This window comes from Bufo gargarizans, chromosome 2, assembly GCF_014858855.1.
Source record: "Bufo gargarizans isolate SCDJY-AF-19 chromosome 2, ASM1485885v1, whole genome shotgun sequence".
Classification (NCBI taxonomy): domain Eukaryota; kingdom Metazoa; phylum Chordata; class Amphibia; order Anura; family Bufonidae; genus Bufo; species Bufo gargarizans.
In genome coordinates this window covers 197,481,846-197,496,975 of record NC_058081.1, presented here as the reverse complement: position 1 = coordinate 197,496,975, position 15,130 = coordinate 197,481,846, and the positions used below count along the sequence as shown (strand labels likewise).

The window sequence follows — 15,130 nt, the reverse complement described above, 5'->3', positions numbered from 1 at the left end:
CTTATAAAAGGACAGCTATACTTGTACCCATGCCCTATAATTTCAGGTTTAGTTAAACTAAACAGAGGACATATAACTACTTAAAATAATGTTATGTAAAGATGCTAAACCTGAAGCAGTATGTCTATTAACTACAGAGCCTATGTTAAATCGGTTATGAGACCAGGAAAATATGGCTGCTTTCTTTCAGAACCACTGTTGTCCATAGGTTGTGTCTTTAATGTAGTAGAAGAGCACAGCTACTGTATGGATGCTGGATTCATTCCCTCTTTTGAGTAAGCGCGTAACACATTTTAGAACTAAGTTATTCAAAACTCACCCATTGGAAAAGTAATTTCTAGTTTAACTAAACACTTTCTAAAATTTCATGTCAGTCATTCACATTACAAAAACGGATTCATTTAGACTTAGTGGTGGATTCTAATGTATCTGCATTTCATCTGGTGGCTTAGCTATTTTCAGGGAAAGACTGGGAACTTAAAGTGGCCCAATTTTGTAGCCCAGATTGACAGAAGGAAGGGCCACACAGATAGGCAGGGCCAGTAATACAATAATGCGGCACAAAATACCACCCCGGCAGAGCCAAATACCATAGTACATCACAAAATGCTGCCTTAGAAGCACATAATATCTCCCAAAAACTGCCCCTGTGTAGTGGCCAGCTGCCACATTCTGTCCTCCTACTCCACTTGTTTCAAGATGCCAACACAGCTAAATTCTGAAGTCGGTATGCATCAGATGAGTACTTACCATGGCTCGCGGTATGGGCGGACTGGCCATGACCCTGCAGGGAAATCTCCCAGCGGACCAATGCTCAGAGGGTTGCCTAAGCCCTCCTCTGGGCTGACAGCCAGAAACAAAGATTTGATGCTCTCAGCATTAGTTACTGTAGGAGCATCAGGCACTTATGCACCTTACCAGGTGCCCTCCTGAATTCAACTATGTTGCCATCCTCAGGACAATGATACAGTTTCATACTGTTGCGCAGCGGTAGTATTTCGTGCTGCACTGTGGTATCCGTTTCTGCTGAGGCAGTATTTTGTGCTGCATTGTGCTATCGGGTTCTGTTGGGGCTTGTGCTACATTGTGGTATTTGGTTCTGCTGAGACAGTATTTTGTAATGCACTGTGGTATTTGGTTCTGCTGAGGCAGCGTTTTGTGCCGCACTGTGGTATTTGGTTCTACCGGGGTGGTATTAATTTCTGCACTACAGTATTGCTGGCCTTGCCTACTTTTGTTACCCCACCTTCTGTCAGTTTGGATCTGCCTACAACATGGGGCCACTTTAGTTTTTTTTTTTTCCAGGGCCACTTTAAGTTCCCAGTCCACCTCTGGCTAATGGCCATGAGGATGGCTCAGGTGGTCCCCTGGGCATCAGCCTACCCGGAAGTTTCCCTGTAGGGTCTATGGCAAATCCGCCCCTGGCTATTTTAAAGGAGCTGTAACGCATCCCCACACCACACATACCACGTTTCATTGTTGGTATTATGGTTCTTACTGTGAAATCCCTTCACCTTCTGATCTTTTGGGGGCAAGGGTTTTTCTTCAAAGGGAATATGTCATCTATAATTGTCTTTCTGCCAGTTAAAAACAGTGACATCTCCTTTTTTCTAATGTTTTATCTTACGATTGTAGATTTTTTAAAATTCTGTCTACTGAACATGATTATGGGGGCTGCCATCTTGCCTGCTGTTAACAGAATTTAGAGATGCTTTACAGCAACCACAATGGACTTATATGGGATCGTTTTCTAGGCATACTCTAGGACCTCTGCAGACGTAATTTTATAAGGAAGGGGTAGATGAGCTTTGAGAATCACTATTGTGTATGGTGGCATCCGTCATTGTAATCCTGCCTGTATGAGATGACTACTGAAAATGGATCTGTACAGACCAAGTCTATTTTTAGGCCATTTAAAACTGTAGGATTTTTTATTTTATTTTTTTAATATAGACACAGAAAATTAATCCACCGAAAAAAATATGCTTAACGTAAAAATTAGATTTTAACACTGTCATTTTCTGATGATGCATTCCCTTTAAGCATAGGACATGGATCGTATCTTTACCATTTTCTTATTAATCAGCCATTGAAAATCAACAGGCTAAGGGGGCTTCCTAGATGAGTTACCACGGTGCCCTTGGAGTAATCACCACTGTCTTGTTTTAGATATAATGGAGTTCCAAAGCCTTTGCCATCGTCCAAATGCTTTTTAAGCTAATAACTATTCCTCTTGACTCCCTGCCACACACTTGCATGCTCATCTTGGTTGTGTATGTGTTATGCATGGGGAGACCCGCTGCCAAAGACCTCTGGTAGCTTATCTCCCCTTATACAAAAGGAATGGGCATGCTGAAATTCAACAGCCTGATCCTTCAGGGGAACATAAAAATAAAGCCATACAGATGGTCTGCCGGTCCTAATGAAAACCTTGATTTCCGCTGACATTACTCTAATGTGCATGGCCACCCTTAGACCCCTTGCAGACGACCGTGTGTCACGCTGCGAGTCCGCAACGCAGCCTCCCGGCCTGGACTCCCTGCACTGACAGGGTCACATAGCATTATATTGATTTATGATGCTATGTAACCCTTACAGTTCTGCAATGTATTGGATAACACTGGCAGCATTATGTCATTGTTATCCAATACATTGCAGAACTGTAAGGGTTACATAGCATCATAAATCTATATAATGCTATGTGACCCACGGCAGTGCTGGGAGTTCAGGCGAGGAGCTGCGCTGCGGACGCTGGTCGGCAAGGGGCCCTAGGCTGCGGCTACATGGCAACACATGTCCCGTGAAATGAAGATCACAATGTTGCACTGCAAAATTGCATCTATGGGGTCCCCCATGCAACATGCCACAAGATCCAACAGCTAAAAGGTCACGGACGGATATCTGTATTTTTGGCGGATTGAAAAATGTATATGGTCGTGTAGATGAGCCCTAACAATTCATTTTGTTTACAGATGAGACAAAATATGGAACAGCTGGAAAGGAACCAATGCTTTTTCAAAGTACTATATGCAGAATAACGCAATACATATGGAAAGCAACAGAAAATACAATGACTAGGCCCTGGTTGGTAGATCACGGCACAGCAAAACACAGAGCCAGTAACTGAAGAGAACGCCTGGGTTAGGATGCCTCACTCTGCGCTGTCTCAACATGTGTAGTGGTTGTGAACGTTTTGTTTAGATCTGTGAGTCCTTGTACAAGTGGTTTCTACTAGTAACTACATTTCTAATACCTTGTTATTAAAAGAATTATTTGGAAAATGTTGTGTTTTTTTGCTTTCTTTTGGAGTTTTATGATATATGAGATTTATAGAGGATCGCGTTCTGTCCATTTATGAATAACCTATTGTATTTGCATTCACATATAGTATAGTTTCTCATTCTTGTAATCCATCTGCTTTCCTAGAGGCTCTGCTCTCTTTTCCACCGCTGCCCCCCTCTGCACTTTAACTGACAAGGCCGGGCATTATAGACATCATCACACTTGGCCCTGTCAAGTGCAGAAGTTGCAGAGACAGCAGAGCCTCTAGGTCAGGGGTGTCCCAACTTTTTTTTCGAAGAGTGCCAGATTTGATTAAGTGAACATGTGCTAGGGCCGATCATTTTGCCTGACATTCTTTAAACCATTAAAATTAAATGCAAATTAACTATTTCATGCAAAGTTTATTGAAAACGGCATACTTTTCATTTTGTGACTTGGATGACAAGTCTAAACAGGTGTTAAATCACTCTGCCTTTAATATAAAAAAAAAAACACATAACAGGCAGACAATAGTAATTAGTGTTGAGCGAACTTGTTTTTTAAGTTCGGCGTCTAAGCGTTCGGGTCATCGAAGAATCGCGTTATGGATTCTAAGTTCCGTTATGGTCCGTAGTAGCGGAATCCATAGCGCAATTCTTCAATAACCCGAACTTTAGAAGCCGAACTTAAAACACAAGTTCGCTCAACACTAATAGTAACACATCAGATAATGGAATTATAGCACAGTGACGGACAGCCAGGGGTTAATGAAGGGTATGAGAGCTTGCTATAACAGATTCCTATATGCTCCCTTTTCTGCTTTATACATGTATCCTTAGCCCGTCAGTGTGTTGTCTGTGCAGTTACTGCTCCTTGTCAAGGTGTTTGGTAGGCAGAAGTTTTTCTTCTTCTTCAATAGCCCTTAATGGTCGCCCTTGTGGCTGTGTGTGGAGGCGCAGGGAGAAGGAAAACCCAAATCTCGCGAGATCTCAGACGTCGCAAGATTTGGGCTTTCCTTCTACCTGCATCGGCTGATGACGTCAAGTCCCGCGGCGAGAGAGACCCGGAGTCCTGAGCGGCGCTCGGGGACTCACTGGGGGGTGGGGTTGGGGGGGGCCGTAAGATCTATATTTGGGCAACTTATCTGTGGGGCCTTATCAGTCCGGAACGGGAGCTGGACTTTGGACATGCCTGCTCTAGGTGTAACGGCTACACCCCCGTTGCTCTTAGAGGCTCATTTGCATATAATAAAACATCATTTTTCTCAGCAAGGTGGGCACATATGAACATGGGACCAACACAGATGCCTTCAGCTGCCAAGTGCACATGTAACAGGTCAGCCAGTTCCATAGGTACAAATCTGCTGACAGATGCCCATTTAAGGGAGAACTGTATGAGATAGAGGCAGGAGGAATAGCTGTTGGCTGAAAAAGCTGTCTATAGTGTATGGCCAGCTTAAAGGGTTATTCCAGGATTTTCATATAAATGGCCTATTCTCAGGATAGGACGTGATCATCAGCTGCTCCTGAGTAGCTCTGTTGCTGGAACAACACCGCTCCGATCCACTTTAATGGGACTAGTGCTGCAGTAATCATCTCTGTCCACTACATGCTGTTCTAGGAGATGGGAAGATACAACTGGTTAAGGGTATCCCAGGATTTTAATATTGATACCTGAGGGCTGAGGATAGGCTAAGTTCACAGATTATTTCCCCGCTGCCAGAACTGGCTGTACCTTCTGGTGCTGCACAGTAAACTCAAAAGGGGGCTGCATGTTAAATACGTCTTGTTGAAATAATATGCACATTCACCTTAGCAGTAGGTGGTGGAAGCGTAACTGATTTATTCAGCAATCTTTCAAGTGTAGGTTGTGGAGATACAGGAAAAATAATCAACCAGAGATTGGAAAATAATTTAATTTACACATAATATTACTAAGACAAATAACCATATGTAGAGATTTCTGTTCAGGTTAGTGTCCCAAATTGTGGGGCTACTGCAAAGAGCACGCTGAAAAAGAGTAAGAGGAAGGCATTTCAGATATTGCACAGTGATGCTCTGCCTCTATTACAGCATTATTATCCTATATTTCATATGACATTTCCATTTCATGGTATCTATTATTTATTTTAAAAGAAGGTGGAAAAGTAAAAGGTTTGTAGACTCACAGCTTCGCACAGACTCCGATAGCATCTCCTGCCCGAGAGATTCAGACTTCCAATCAGACGTTTTCATCTGCATAAAAGAGATCACCACATTTTGAGATCCTAAAGACCAAAACCAATTCTCTCACATGTAGATGATGTGCCATTTTTTGTACTCTACTTACCTGTTCCTTTAAAAATTCTGCTCTCTTCATGAGTGCCTGAATCTGCAGGATAAACACATCTATATTACCAGAGAGAAGAGAGCTGCAGCTCAAGAACACAATGCCACAATGGGAAACTAACTATAGATCATGGTCTTAAAAGGAATGTACAGTCAGAAAATGATTTATTGTTTAAATCAAGCTTTTACATTGAACGTATTTTTTTTATAATTTTTTATGGTGTTATTTTTAATTTCCCATGCAATTATCTATATTTAAACAAAAACTATCAATTCCTGCAGTTTTCCACTGGCCACTAAGCCTAATAATAGAGGCCACTTCTTGATTTATATAGATCACTTTATTGGGGGAAACTACTTTCCTGAGCATTTAAAAAAAATTGCTTTACGGCATCCCCATCGGCCATAGACACATTGGTCAGGAGGGGACCTCATTGACTTACGGGGCATTTACACAAATGCACACGGTAGCACACAGCATCATAGGTTACAATTAGGAATGAGCGAATAGACTTCGGATGAAACATCCAAAGTCGATTTGCATAAAACTTCGTTCTAACACTGTACGGAGCAGGAGCTTCGTACAGTATTAAAATGTATTGGCTCAGATGAGCTGAAGTTATTGCTTCGCGAAGTCTCACGAGACTTTTGGTAATAACTTCATAAATTAATTTGTACTGTAAAAAAAACATTTCCCAAACTCAGGTTCGGTTCCAAGGTACCACTTGGAACCGAACCCTAATTACAATGATGCTGTTCACGTTGGGCTGCCCGCAGGACTATTGTTCCGCGCTAATATGATCTTATGAGTGGGGGACAATAGGCCCGCAGGCGGCTCGATGTGCAGAGCATCATTGTAATCTATGATGCTGTGTGCTCCCGTGCGCATGGTCAATGCCGCTCCGGGACATATGGCCCGCATGTCTCAGAGGGCATACGGTTGTGTGCAATGGCCCTTACATACGACAGTTTTCTATCCAGGTCATTGTACAAGGAAAGAATAGATAAGCAATTTAAAATGACAAAAATACATGGTCTCAAATGCAGTTGTGCATTTATACTCGGGGGAAAAGATACTGCGCTTGTGGTCTGTTGCTAAGGGTGATCCCCAGCAAAAAATGCATACAGTGGAGGAAGCACACAGCGGACCACAAGTACCACAGATAAATCCTACACCAGATGGCAAAATGTGTGGATGTGGAATTATATATAGAATAAATAAATTACAAGAATAGGTGCACTACTGTGGTGGATGCAAACAGTAACATCTGACTAAACCCTCACACTGATGTTAAAAATGAGACTTTAGCCAGTATATCGTTATATTAAGGATATACCTGAGCCTGCGCACCATGCCAAGGTTTCTCAAGTGGCACAGGACCTAATGCTAAACCTACCTGTACCATATGGGGAGTACCAGGAGCCAGTGGGGAAATTACAGCAGCGTAAGGTGCGACTCACAGCAAACAGCTTAGTGCATGTGGCGGTTTAATGGTCCTAACTTTTTTTTATTTGTTGGGTAACCAAAGTAATATGTTTGTTCTTTCTTACATAATACCTAGGGATCTAATAAAAAAAAATTCTAGAGTTTTTTTTATAATTTTATTTGGGGAAGAGTGTGAAAAAAATCAATTTTGAATTATTATTCTTTAAATATGCACCTGATAAAAAATAAATATATGGCTTCCCTATTTATCTTGGCCATTTTGATATATAATGGGGGTCATTTATCATTCTGAAATACGCCAGGTCTAAATAAGTGGGTGTGGCGTGGGTGGGGAACCACCACCAGCACAGGGCTTTATTACCACCGGAATCTAAACATTGGTCTTAATAAATGTGTATATGCATCGTTTTTCATGAACGGGCGACTATGATGACGGTCAGTTTAAAAAAAAAAATTCTCTTATTTGTATTATAATCTATTTCTTGACTTAATTTTTAGATATATTTGGCACATTATTTTTTTCCCCCCTTTTCCACCTTAATTGGGACATCCAAGTGCCATACATGGTTATGGTTAAATGGTACAGACAACTTGAGATCCTTTTTTTCATGACTGATTCACATGCATTTTGGACAAAAAAAAAAAAATGTATATGGCTTTTACTATAATGTTCGCACCTTTGGCTTCTGCAGCTTCTACGTTTCAAAGTAGATAGCAGCTGCCGAAAACTGTTGTGTGATAAAGCAGACAGGCCATTCGACAGATCCTTCTCCAGCCCTTCTCTCTCATCTACTGGACAATCCTCTAAGCTGATTTGTGATCTTTGATTTGGTCATAAATCAGCTTAGAAGTTCCTTCAGGAGGATTCAGAAGGAGTTGGAGAACAAACCTGATATATTTATCATAGAACAGTTTTCTGCAGTTGCTATGTACTGTGAAACACAGAGGCTGAAGACACCAAATAGTGCATAAGGTTTAATAAAAACCTATTACAGAAATGTTATTTTAGCCCAAAATACATGTAAATTAATAATTGAAAAAGTGCCTGGTGTTTGTGGATTTTCAATAAAACTGAGATATATTTACGTGAGCATATAGAAAACCATTTATAAATAACTATAAAAGTAAACTTTGGGGTGCAATATACTGGAAATATGTACCCTACTATATTTCCTTCAGTTTACGCTTATTTTAAGAGAATACTATAATTCCATCACTGTCTTCTCCGTTGCACTTACTTCAGCATGTAGCAGCTCCCGTCTTCTTCCAGCTAGTTCAGCTACAAAAAACAGAATGAAAAGAAAATCAACTTATGTATTAAATTCCACATACTGCAAGTAGTGAAAAGTTTTCCTTTGCACACAATCATTGTTTTCTCTAATTATTTGTACTAGGAATACCAATGATGTGTCTTTTGTACGAAGACTAGAGAGTATGGCAGATACACAACTGAGGAGACTTATGCTGGCACAATAACTGCTAGGAACAGAATACGGATTGTGGTCGTCACAAACCAGTATCATCATCACTACTGTCAAGCTAGTGTGTACTGTGCTCCTCCCACCAGTATCATCATCACTGCTAGGGATGAGCGAATTTCATATTTTGAAGTTCGTGTGCAGGTTCGTGTTGTGGTATTTACTGAATTGTGTTAGAGGACTCCAGCATAACGTAAACAGGACGAATCCGTTATGCAGGCCATAAACTTCTATTATGACAATGAATAACGGAATGCCTCTAAAAGGCATTCAGTTATGCATTCCGTCATGGAATTGTGTTATGGTCCGGAGTAACGGGATCCATAACGAAATTCAGTAAATACCACAACACGAACTTCAAAATTAGAAATTCGCTCATCCCTAATCACTGCTATTAAGCTAGTGTGTACTGTGCTCCTCCCACCAATATTGCTACCAGGCTAGTGTGTACTGTGCTCCTCCCACCAATATTGCTACCAGGCTAGTGTGTACTGTGCTCCTCCCACCAATATTGCTACCAGGCTAGTGTGTACTGTGCTCCTCCCACCAATATTGCTACCAGGCTAGTGTGTACTGTGCTCCTCCCACCAATATTGCTACCAGGCTAGTGTGTACTGTGCTCCTCCCATCAGTATTGCTACCAAGCTAGTGTGTACTGTGCTCATCCCACCAGTATCATCTTTGTGTCTTGTTGGACCTGATCCAGAGGGAATAGTTTTCTGGTGTAAATGAAGACAGGAATCTGCAGCAGCTCAAAGTCCAGAGACTGCCAGAGGAGGCACCTAATTTATGACGAAACTTGTCATAAATTAGGTGCATCCTCAGGCAGCGCAGAAGATTCCCCCCAAAATCCTTACTAACGCTGGACAGGATGAGGAGTTTACCTTACAGTATGCCCTTTACTGTACAGTAGTGATGCCCTCTTAGTGCCCCCTTTAGGCCTCATGCACACGACCGTTGTGTGCATCCGTGGCCGTTGTGCCGTTTTCTGTTTTTTTTCGCGGACCCATTGACTTTCAATGGGGCAGTGGAAAAATCGGAAAATGCACCGTTTTGCAGCCGAGACCGTGATCCGTGTATCCTGTCCGTAAAAAAAATATGACCTGTCCTATTTTTTTGACGGACAACAGTTCACGGACCCATTCAAGATTGGCATCTTGTCCGTGATCCGTGGCCATAGGTTACTTTCATACAGACGGATCCGAAGATCCGTCTGCATAAAAGCTTTTTCAGAGCGGGGGCGGGGGGGCGCACACTGCCACCAATGTATTAAAACAATAGAGGGAGGAAGGGGGGGGGGCGGGGGGGCGCACACGGCCACCAATGTATAAAAACAATAGGGAGGGGGCCCACACTGTGCCACCAATGCTATTATTACAATAGAGGGAGGGAGGGGGGCGGGGGGGCGCACACTGGCCACCAATGCTATTATTACAATAGAGGGAGGGAGGGGGTGCGGCGCACTGGCCACCAATGATATTCAAACTGGGGAGGGGGGAGGTCTGCCCCCTGCTGCCTGGCAGCCCTGATCTCTTACAGGGGGCTATGATACGCACAATTAACCCCTTCAGGAGCGGCACCTGAGGGGTTAATTGTGCTGATCACGGCCCCCTGTAAGAGATCGGGTGCTGCCAGGCAGCAGTCATGTACACAGTTTGTAGTATATTCTAACTAGAAGCGTCCCCATCACCATGGGAACGCCTCTGTGTTAGAATATACTGTCGGATATGAGTTTTCACGATGTAACTCATATCCAACAGTATATTCTAACAGAAGCGTTCCCATGGTGATGGGGACACTTCAAGTTAAAATATACCATTGGATTGGAGAAAACTCCGATCAGATGGTATAAAGGGACTCCAGACTTTACATTGAAAGTCAATGGGGGACGGATCCATTTGCAATTGCACCATATTGTGTCAACGTCAAACGGATCCGTCCCCATTGACTTGCATTGTAATTCAGGACGGATCCGTTTGGCTCCGCACGGCCAGGCGGACACCAAAACGACTTTTTTTTTCCTGTCCGTGGATCCTCCAAAAATCAAGGAAGACCCACGGACGAAAAAACGGTCACGGATCACGGACCAACGGAACCCCGTTTTGCGGACAGTGAAAAAATACTGTCGTGTGCATGAGGCCTTAGAAGAACTTTTAGTTATGGTAGTGAAAGGGATTTTTCATAATCTTACTTTTGATACATCACAGATAAGACATATATTATACAAGCCTCATCTCTTGTGGAATGCAGTACCTCAAATTAACATATCTCACAACCTCTGGACACAATAGCAGCCTGCCTGAACAAAAGGCTATTTAACATCTCACCTCACATACAATGACAGCAACTTATTTAACTTATTAGCATGTAGAGAAAACCTGCTCAATGTAAAATAACCCTTTCCATGTATTGTATATAGCAGATACCAGTATTGTTTAACAAAGTTTCAACTGTATCTTGACAAACATGTTTCCCAAGGCCTGCTAAGAACTACCAGGATTGTTCCAATTGGATCTTGAGAGACAATATGCACCCACCCCCCAATAAGCCCTAAAAATATGTGCTGGGAAATAAAGATATCACATATTTAACAACCTAAGTTAAGTCTGGGCTGATATTTATCTCCTGATCAGAAGCAAAATGGATATTCATTGCACAGGGAAATATTCACGGGTTGGAGGTCTGATGCCTCATCATATAACTATCATAAACCTGCCTGAGAAAAAACGCTAACAGGTAGAAAAATGGAAATTTTACTTTTCAGATTTCGTTTTAGGGCTCATTCAGATGGCTGTATGCCATCTGCAAAAATGCGGATCCGTTTTTTTGTGGATTAGATGCTGACCCATTCACTTCTATGGGGTCCTTTTCTATTCCACAGTTCCGCAAAACAAATGGAACATGTCCTATACTTGTCCGTGAAAATCAGGACATAGCCCCATTGAAGTCTATGGGTCTGTAAAAATACTGAATGCTATCCGTTTTTTTGTGGCTCTGCATAAAAACGGATAGCATTCAGTATTTTTTGCGGACAGCATACGGCAGTCTGAATGAGCCATTATGGTAAGAGTTCCATTTTCTGCCATAAACAAAATTTAAAGTACAGGGAGTGCAGAATTATTAGGCAAGTTGTATTTTTGAGAATTAATTTTATTATTGAACAACAACCATGTTCTCAATGAACCCAAAAAACTCATTAATATCAAAGCTGAATATTTTTGGAAGTAGTTTTGTTTGTTTTTAGTTTTAGCTATTTTAGGGGGATATCTGTGTGTGCAGGTGACTATTACTGTGCATAATTATTAGGCAACTTAACAAAAAACAAATATATACCCATTTCAATTATTTATTTTTACCAGTGAAACCAATATAACATCTCAACATTCACAAATATACATTTCTGACATTCAAAAACAAAACAAAAACAAATCAGTGACCAATATAGCCACCTTTCTTTGCAAGGACACTCAAAAGCCTGCCATCCATGGATTCTGTCAGTGTTTTGATCTGTTCACCATCAACATTGCGTGCAGCAGCAACCACAGCCTCCCAGACACTGTTCAGAGAGGTGGACTGTTTTCCCTCCTTGTAAATCTCACATTTGATGATGGACCACAGGTTCTCAATGGGGTTCAGATCAGGTGAACAAGGAGGCCATGTCATTAGATTTTCTTCTTTTATACCCTTTCTTGCCAGCCACGCTGTGGAGTACTTGGACGCGTGTGATGGAGCATTGTCCTGCATGAAAATCATGTTTTTCTTGAAGGATGCAGACTTCTTCCTGTACCACTGCTTGAAGAAGGTGTCTTCCAGAAACTGGCAGTAGGACTGGGAGTTCAGCTTGACTCCATCCTCAACCCGAAAAGGCCCCACAAGCTCATCTTTGATGATACCAGCCCAAACCAGTACTCCACCTCCACCTTGCTGGCGTCTGAGTCAGACTGGAGCTCTCTGCCCTTTACCAATCCAGCCACGGGCCCATCCATCTGGCCCATCAAGACTCACTCTCATTTCATCAGTCCATAAAACCTTAGAAAAATCAGTCTTGAGATATTTCTTGGCCCAGTCTTGACGTTTCAGCTTGTGTGTCTTGTTCAGTGGTGGTCGTCTTTCAGCCTTTCTTACCTTGGCCATGTCTCTGAGTATTGCACACCTTGTGCTTTTGGGCACTCCAGTGATGTTGCAGCTCTGAAATATGGCCAAACTGGTGGCAAGTGGCATCTTGGCAGCTGCACGCTTGACTTTTCTCAGTTCATGGGCAGTTATTTTGCGCCTTGGTTTTTCCATACGCTTCTTGCGACCCTGTTGACTATTTTGAATGAAACGCTTGATTGTTCGATGATCACGCTTCAGAAGCTTTGCAATTTTAAGAGTGCTGCATCCCTCTGCAAGATATCTCACTATTTTTGACTTTTCTGAGCCTGTCAAGTCCTTCTTTTGGACCCATTTTGCCAAAGGAAAGGAAGTTGCCTAATAATTATGCACACCTGATATAGGGTGTTGATGTCATTAGACCACACCCCTTCTCATTACAGAGATGCACATCACCTAATATGCTTAATTGGTAGTAGGCTTTCGAGCCTATACAGCTTGGAGTAAGACAACATGCATAAAGAGGATGATGTGGTCAAAATACTCATTTGCCTAATAATTCTGCACTCCCTGTATTCTGCCTTAAACTTTACAACAACAAAAAAATATCACCTTACATATCCCCCTTTGGGAACTAAACCTCAGACCCACTGCATGCCAGACAGTAAAGTTACCGTTACACCATAGAGATTCTGTGCTATAAAAGAGGATTTTCATTTGTGCTTATAAAGCAACAGTAGTGCTATACTACAGTATATTATATGCAATAATATCAGGCTACATTATAGCTTCTGTAGTGTAGTGGTAGGTTTGCTGTTTGTCATCCAGTAGGTCTGGGGTTCCTTTTCCTCCAGGACATGTAAGGTAATTTTTTTTTTTACATGTTATGGTAGAAAAATGGAAATTTTACTGTTTCGCTTTTGTTTTATGGTAAAGGGTTACAGTTTTCTGCCATAATCTTCACAACAACAAAAAATAAAAAAAAGTCTACTTCCCCTCTGGGAATTGCACCCCAGACCTGTTGCATGCTAGAAAGCAAAGGTACCAATACACCATAGAGCCTCACTGCCATAAAATATATATTTTTTTTATGCTTAAAAAGCAACAGTAATACTATATTAAATTATAATGCAACTTTTCTGAAAGTACTCTTTTTCTGCCTGGAAGGAATGGACGGAAGGGCAATGGGTACTGGAACAATAATATTAGCACAAAAAATTGACAAATATACTTGTAAGGTGCATCTCTGCTGTGGGGTCTGGTGCAGACTTCGGCTATAACTTACGTCAGTTTCTGGCGTAAGTTATAGTAAATTCGGCAGGCTGTGTGAAGCCCCGCCCCCTCTTCTCGGCACTTCTGAAAAGCGTCGATAAGCTTTAAAAGTCGCAAAATTATGGTGTACATACAGTGTGCGCCAAAAATTGAAAAAAAATTTATGACATAATAATGGCGTAAAGAGTTTAGTAAATGACCCTCAATATGTAATTGCAAAAATACTTGAATGCACAGGCTCGTTACAATGGGCTAGCATTAATAACTTGGTGCCACCCCTTTAAAAGCGAATGCTTCGTGTGTAAATAAATTAATTGCTTTCCAAAGGAAAAAAAATAAAAAAAATAACAAAGACTTTACCTTACATATAGCTAGTGGGTTACATTTCAACCTCACTGCTGAGAATTTTATACTTTTAAATGTTGCATAAAAAATTGCAATAAGATACATAAATATGATGCAAAGAAAACTGTAAAGTGTTCCTAAGGCGGGTTCTAAATCTCAGATCTGTGGTAAAGAAAAGTCCTTATGCCATTAGCTTTAATACAGGACACATATGTCACCGATGGCTGCCAATATATGGGATGATTACCCCCAAGTTATTCTTTATCAGCTCACTGATCCAAACCATTCAGTCCTTAAAGCAGAGCCTATATAACGGACATCATTTGTGCAGTTTTACATACACAGCTTCAGCTGGAACCAGTGGCTTCATGCTCTAGCTCTATGTAAAAATGTACAGTAAATCAGAGTCTGCTGAGACTGTTATTAGCACTTGAATGCACAACTTTACAGACAACCGGGATCAGCACATTAGGTTCTCTACTGTTTTCATGGCCGTCTGCTCACAATCTGTTGCTTTTCAAGTGCAGTGATATAAAGATCAATGTACATTGTGCAAAGCATTATATGTGCACACACCTAAATGGATCCATGGTCCGAGCAGCAGTAAAAAAAAAAACATATACCACGCAGTATATCATTTTATTTTTACAATGGGAGTCAATGGCTGACATGTCATGGTATGCCTACACACACACAGGCACATGTTTGGAGGCTTCCGTCACTGGTATATGTCAGAGAATACTCTTGATGTATACCTCTGACGGAATAATAGAAAACAAATGTGTACAGACCTTAGCAAGACATGACAACTTTACCTCCAAAGTTCTAGATAGAAATGATAGTAATCACGTACTATAAAAAGTCAGTAAAAGTGTCTTTCGCATTCAAATAACACAGAATAACTCCAC

At 41.5% G+C, this 15,130-nt stretch overlaps 1 protein-coding gene across 3 annotated transcripts in view; it reads right to left on the bottom strand.

Annotated features, from left to right (window-relative positions):
• Positions 1-5,083: 5,083 nt before the first annotated feature.
• Positions 5,084-15,130, bottom strand: part of ULK3 (unc-51 like kinase 3) — a 38,136-nt gene continuing 28,089 nt past the window's right edge. For all 3 annotated transcript variants that reach the window (XM_044279872.1, XM_044279874.1, XM_044279873.1), the window contains 4 exons: positions 8,274-8,314; positions 5,590-5,631; positions 5,429-5,495; positions 5,084-5,270 (listed from right to left, as the gene is read on the bottom strand). In XM_044279872.1, the coding sequence (XP_044135807.1) occupies positions 5,254-5,270; positions 5,429-5,495; positions 5,590-5,631; positions 8,274-8,314 (167 nt within the window). In that variant the 3' untranslated portion in view covers positions 5,084-5,253. The remainder of the gene's footprint in view (positions 5,271-5,428; positions 5,496-5,589; positions 5,632-8,273; positions 8,315-15,130) is intronic.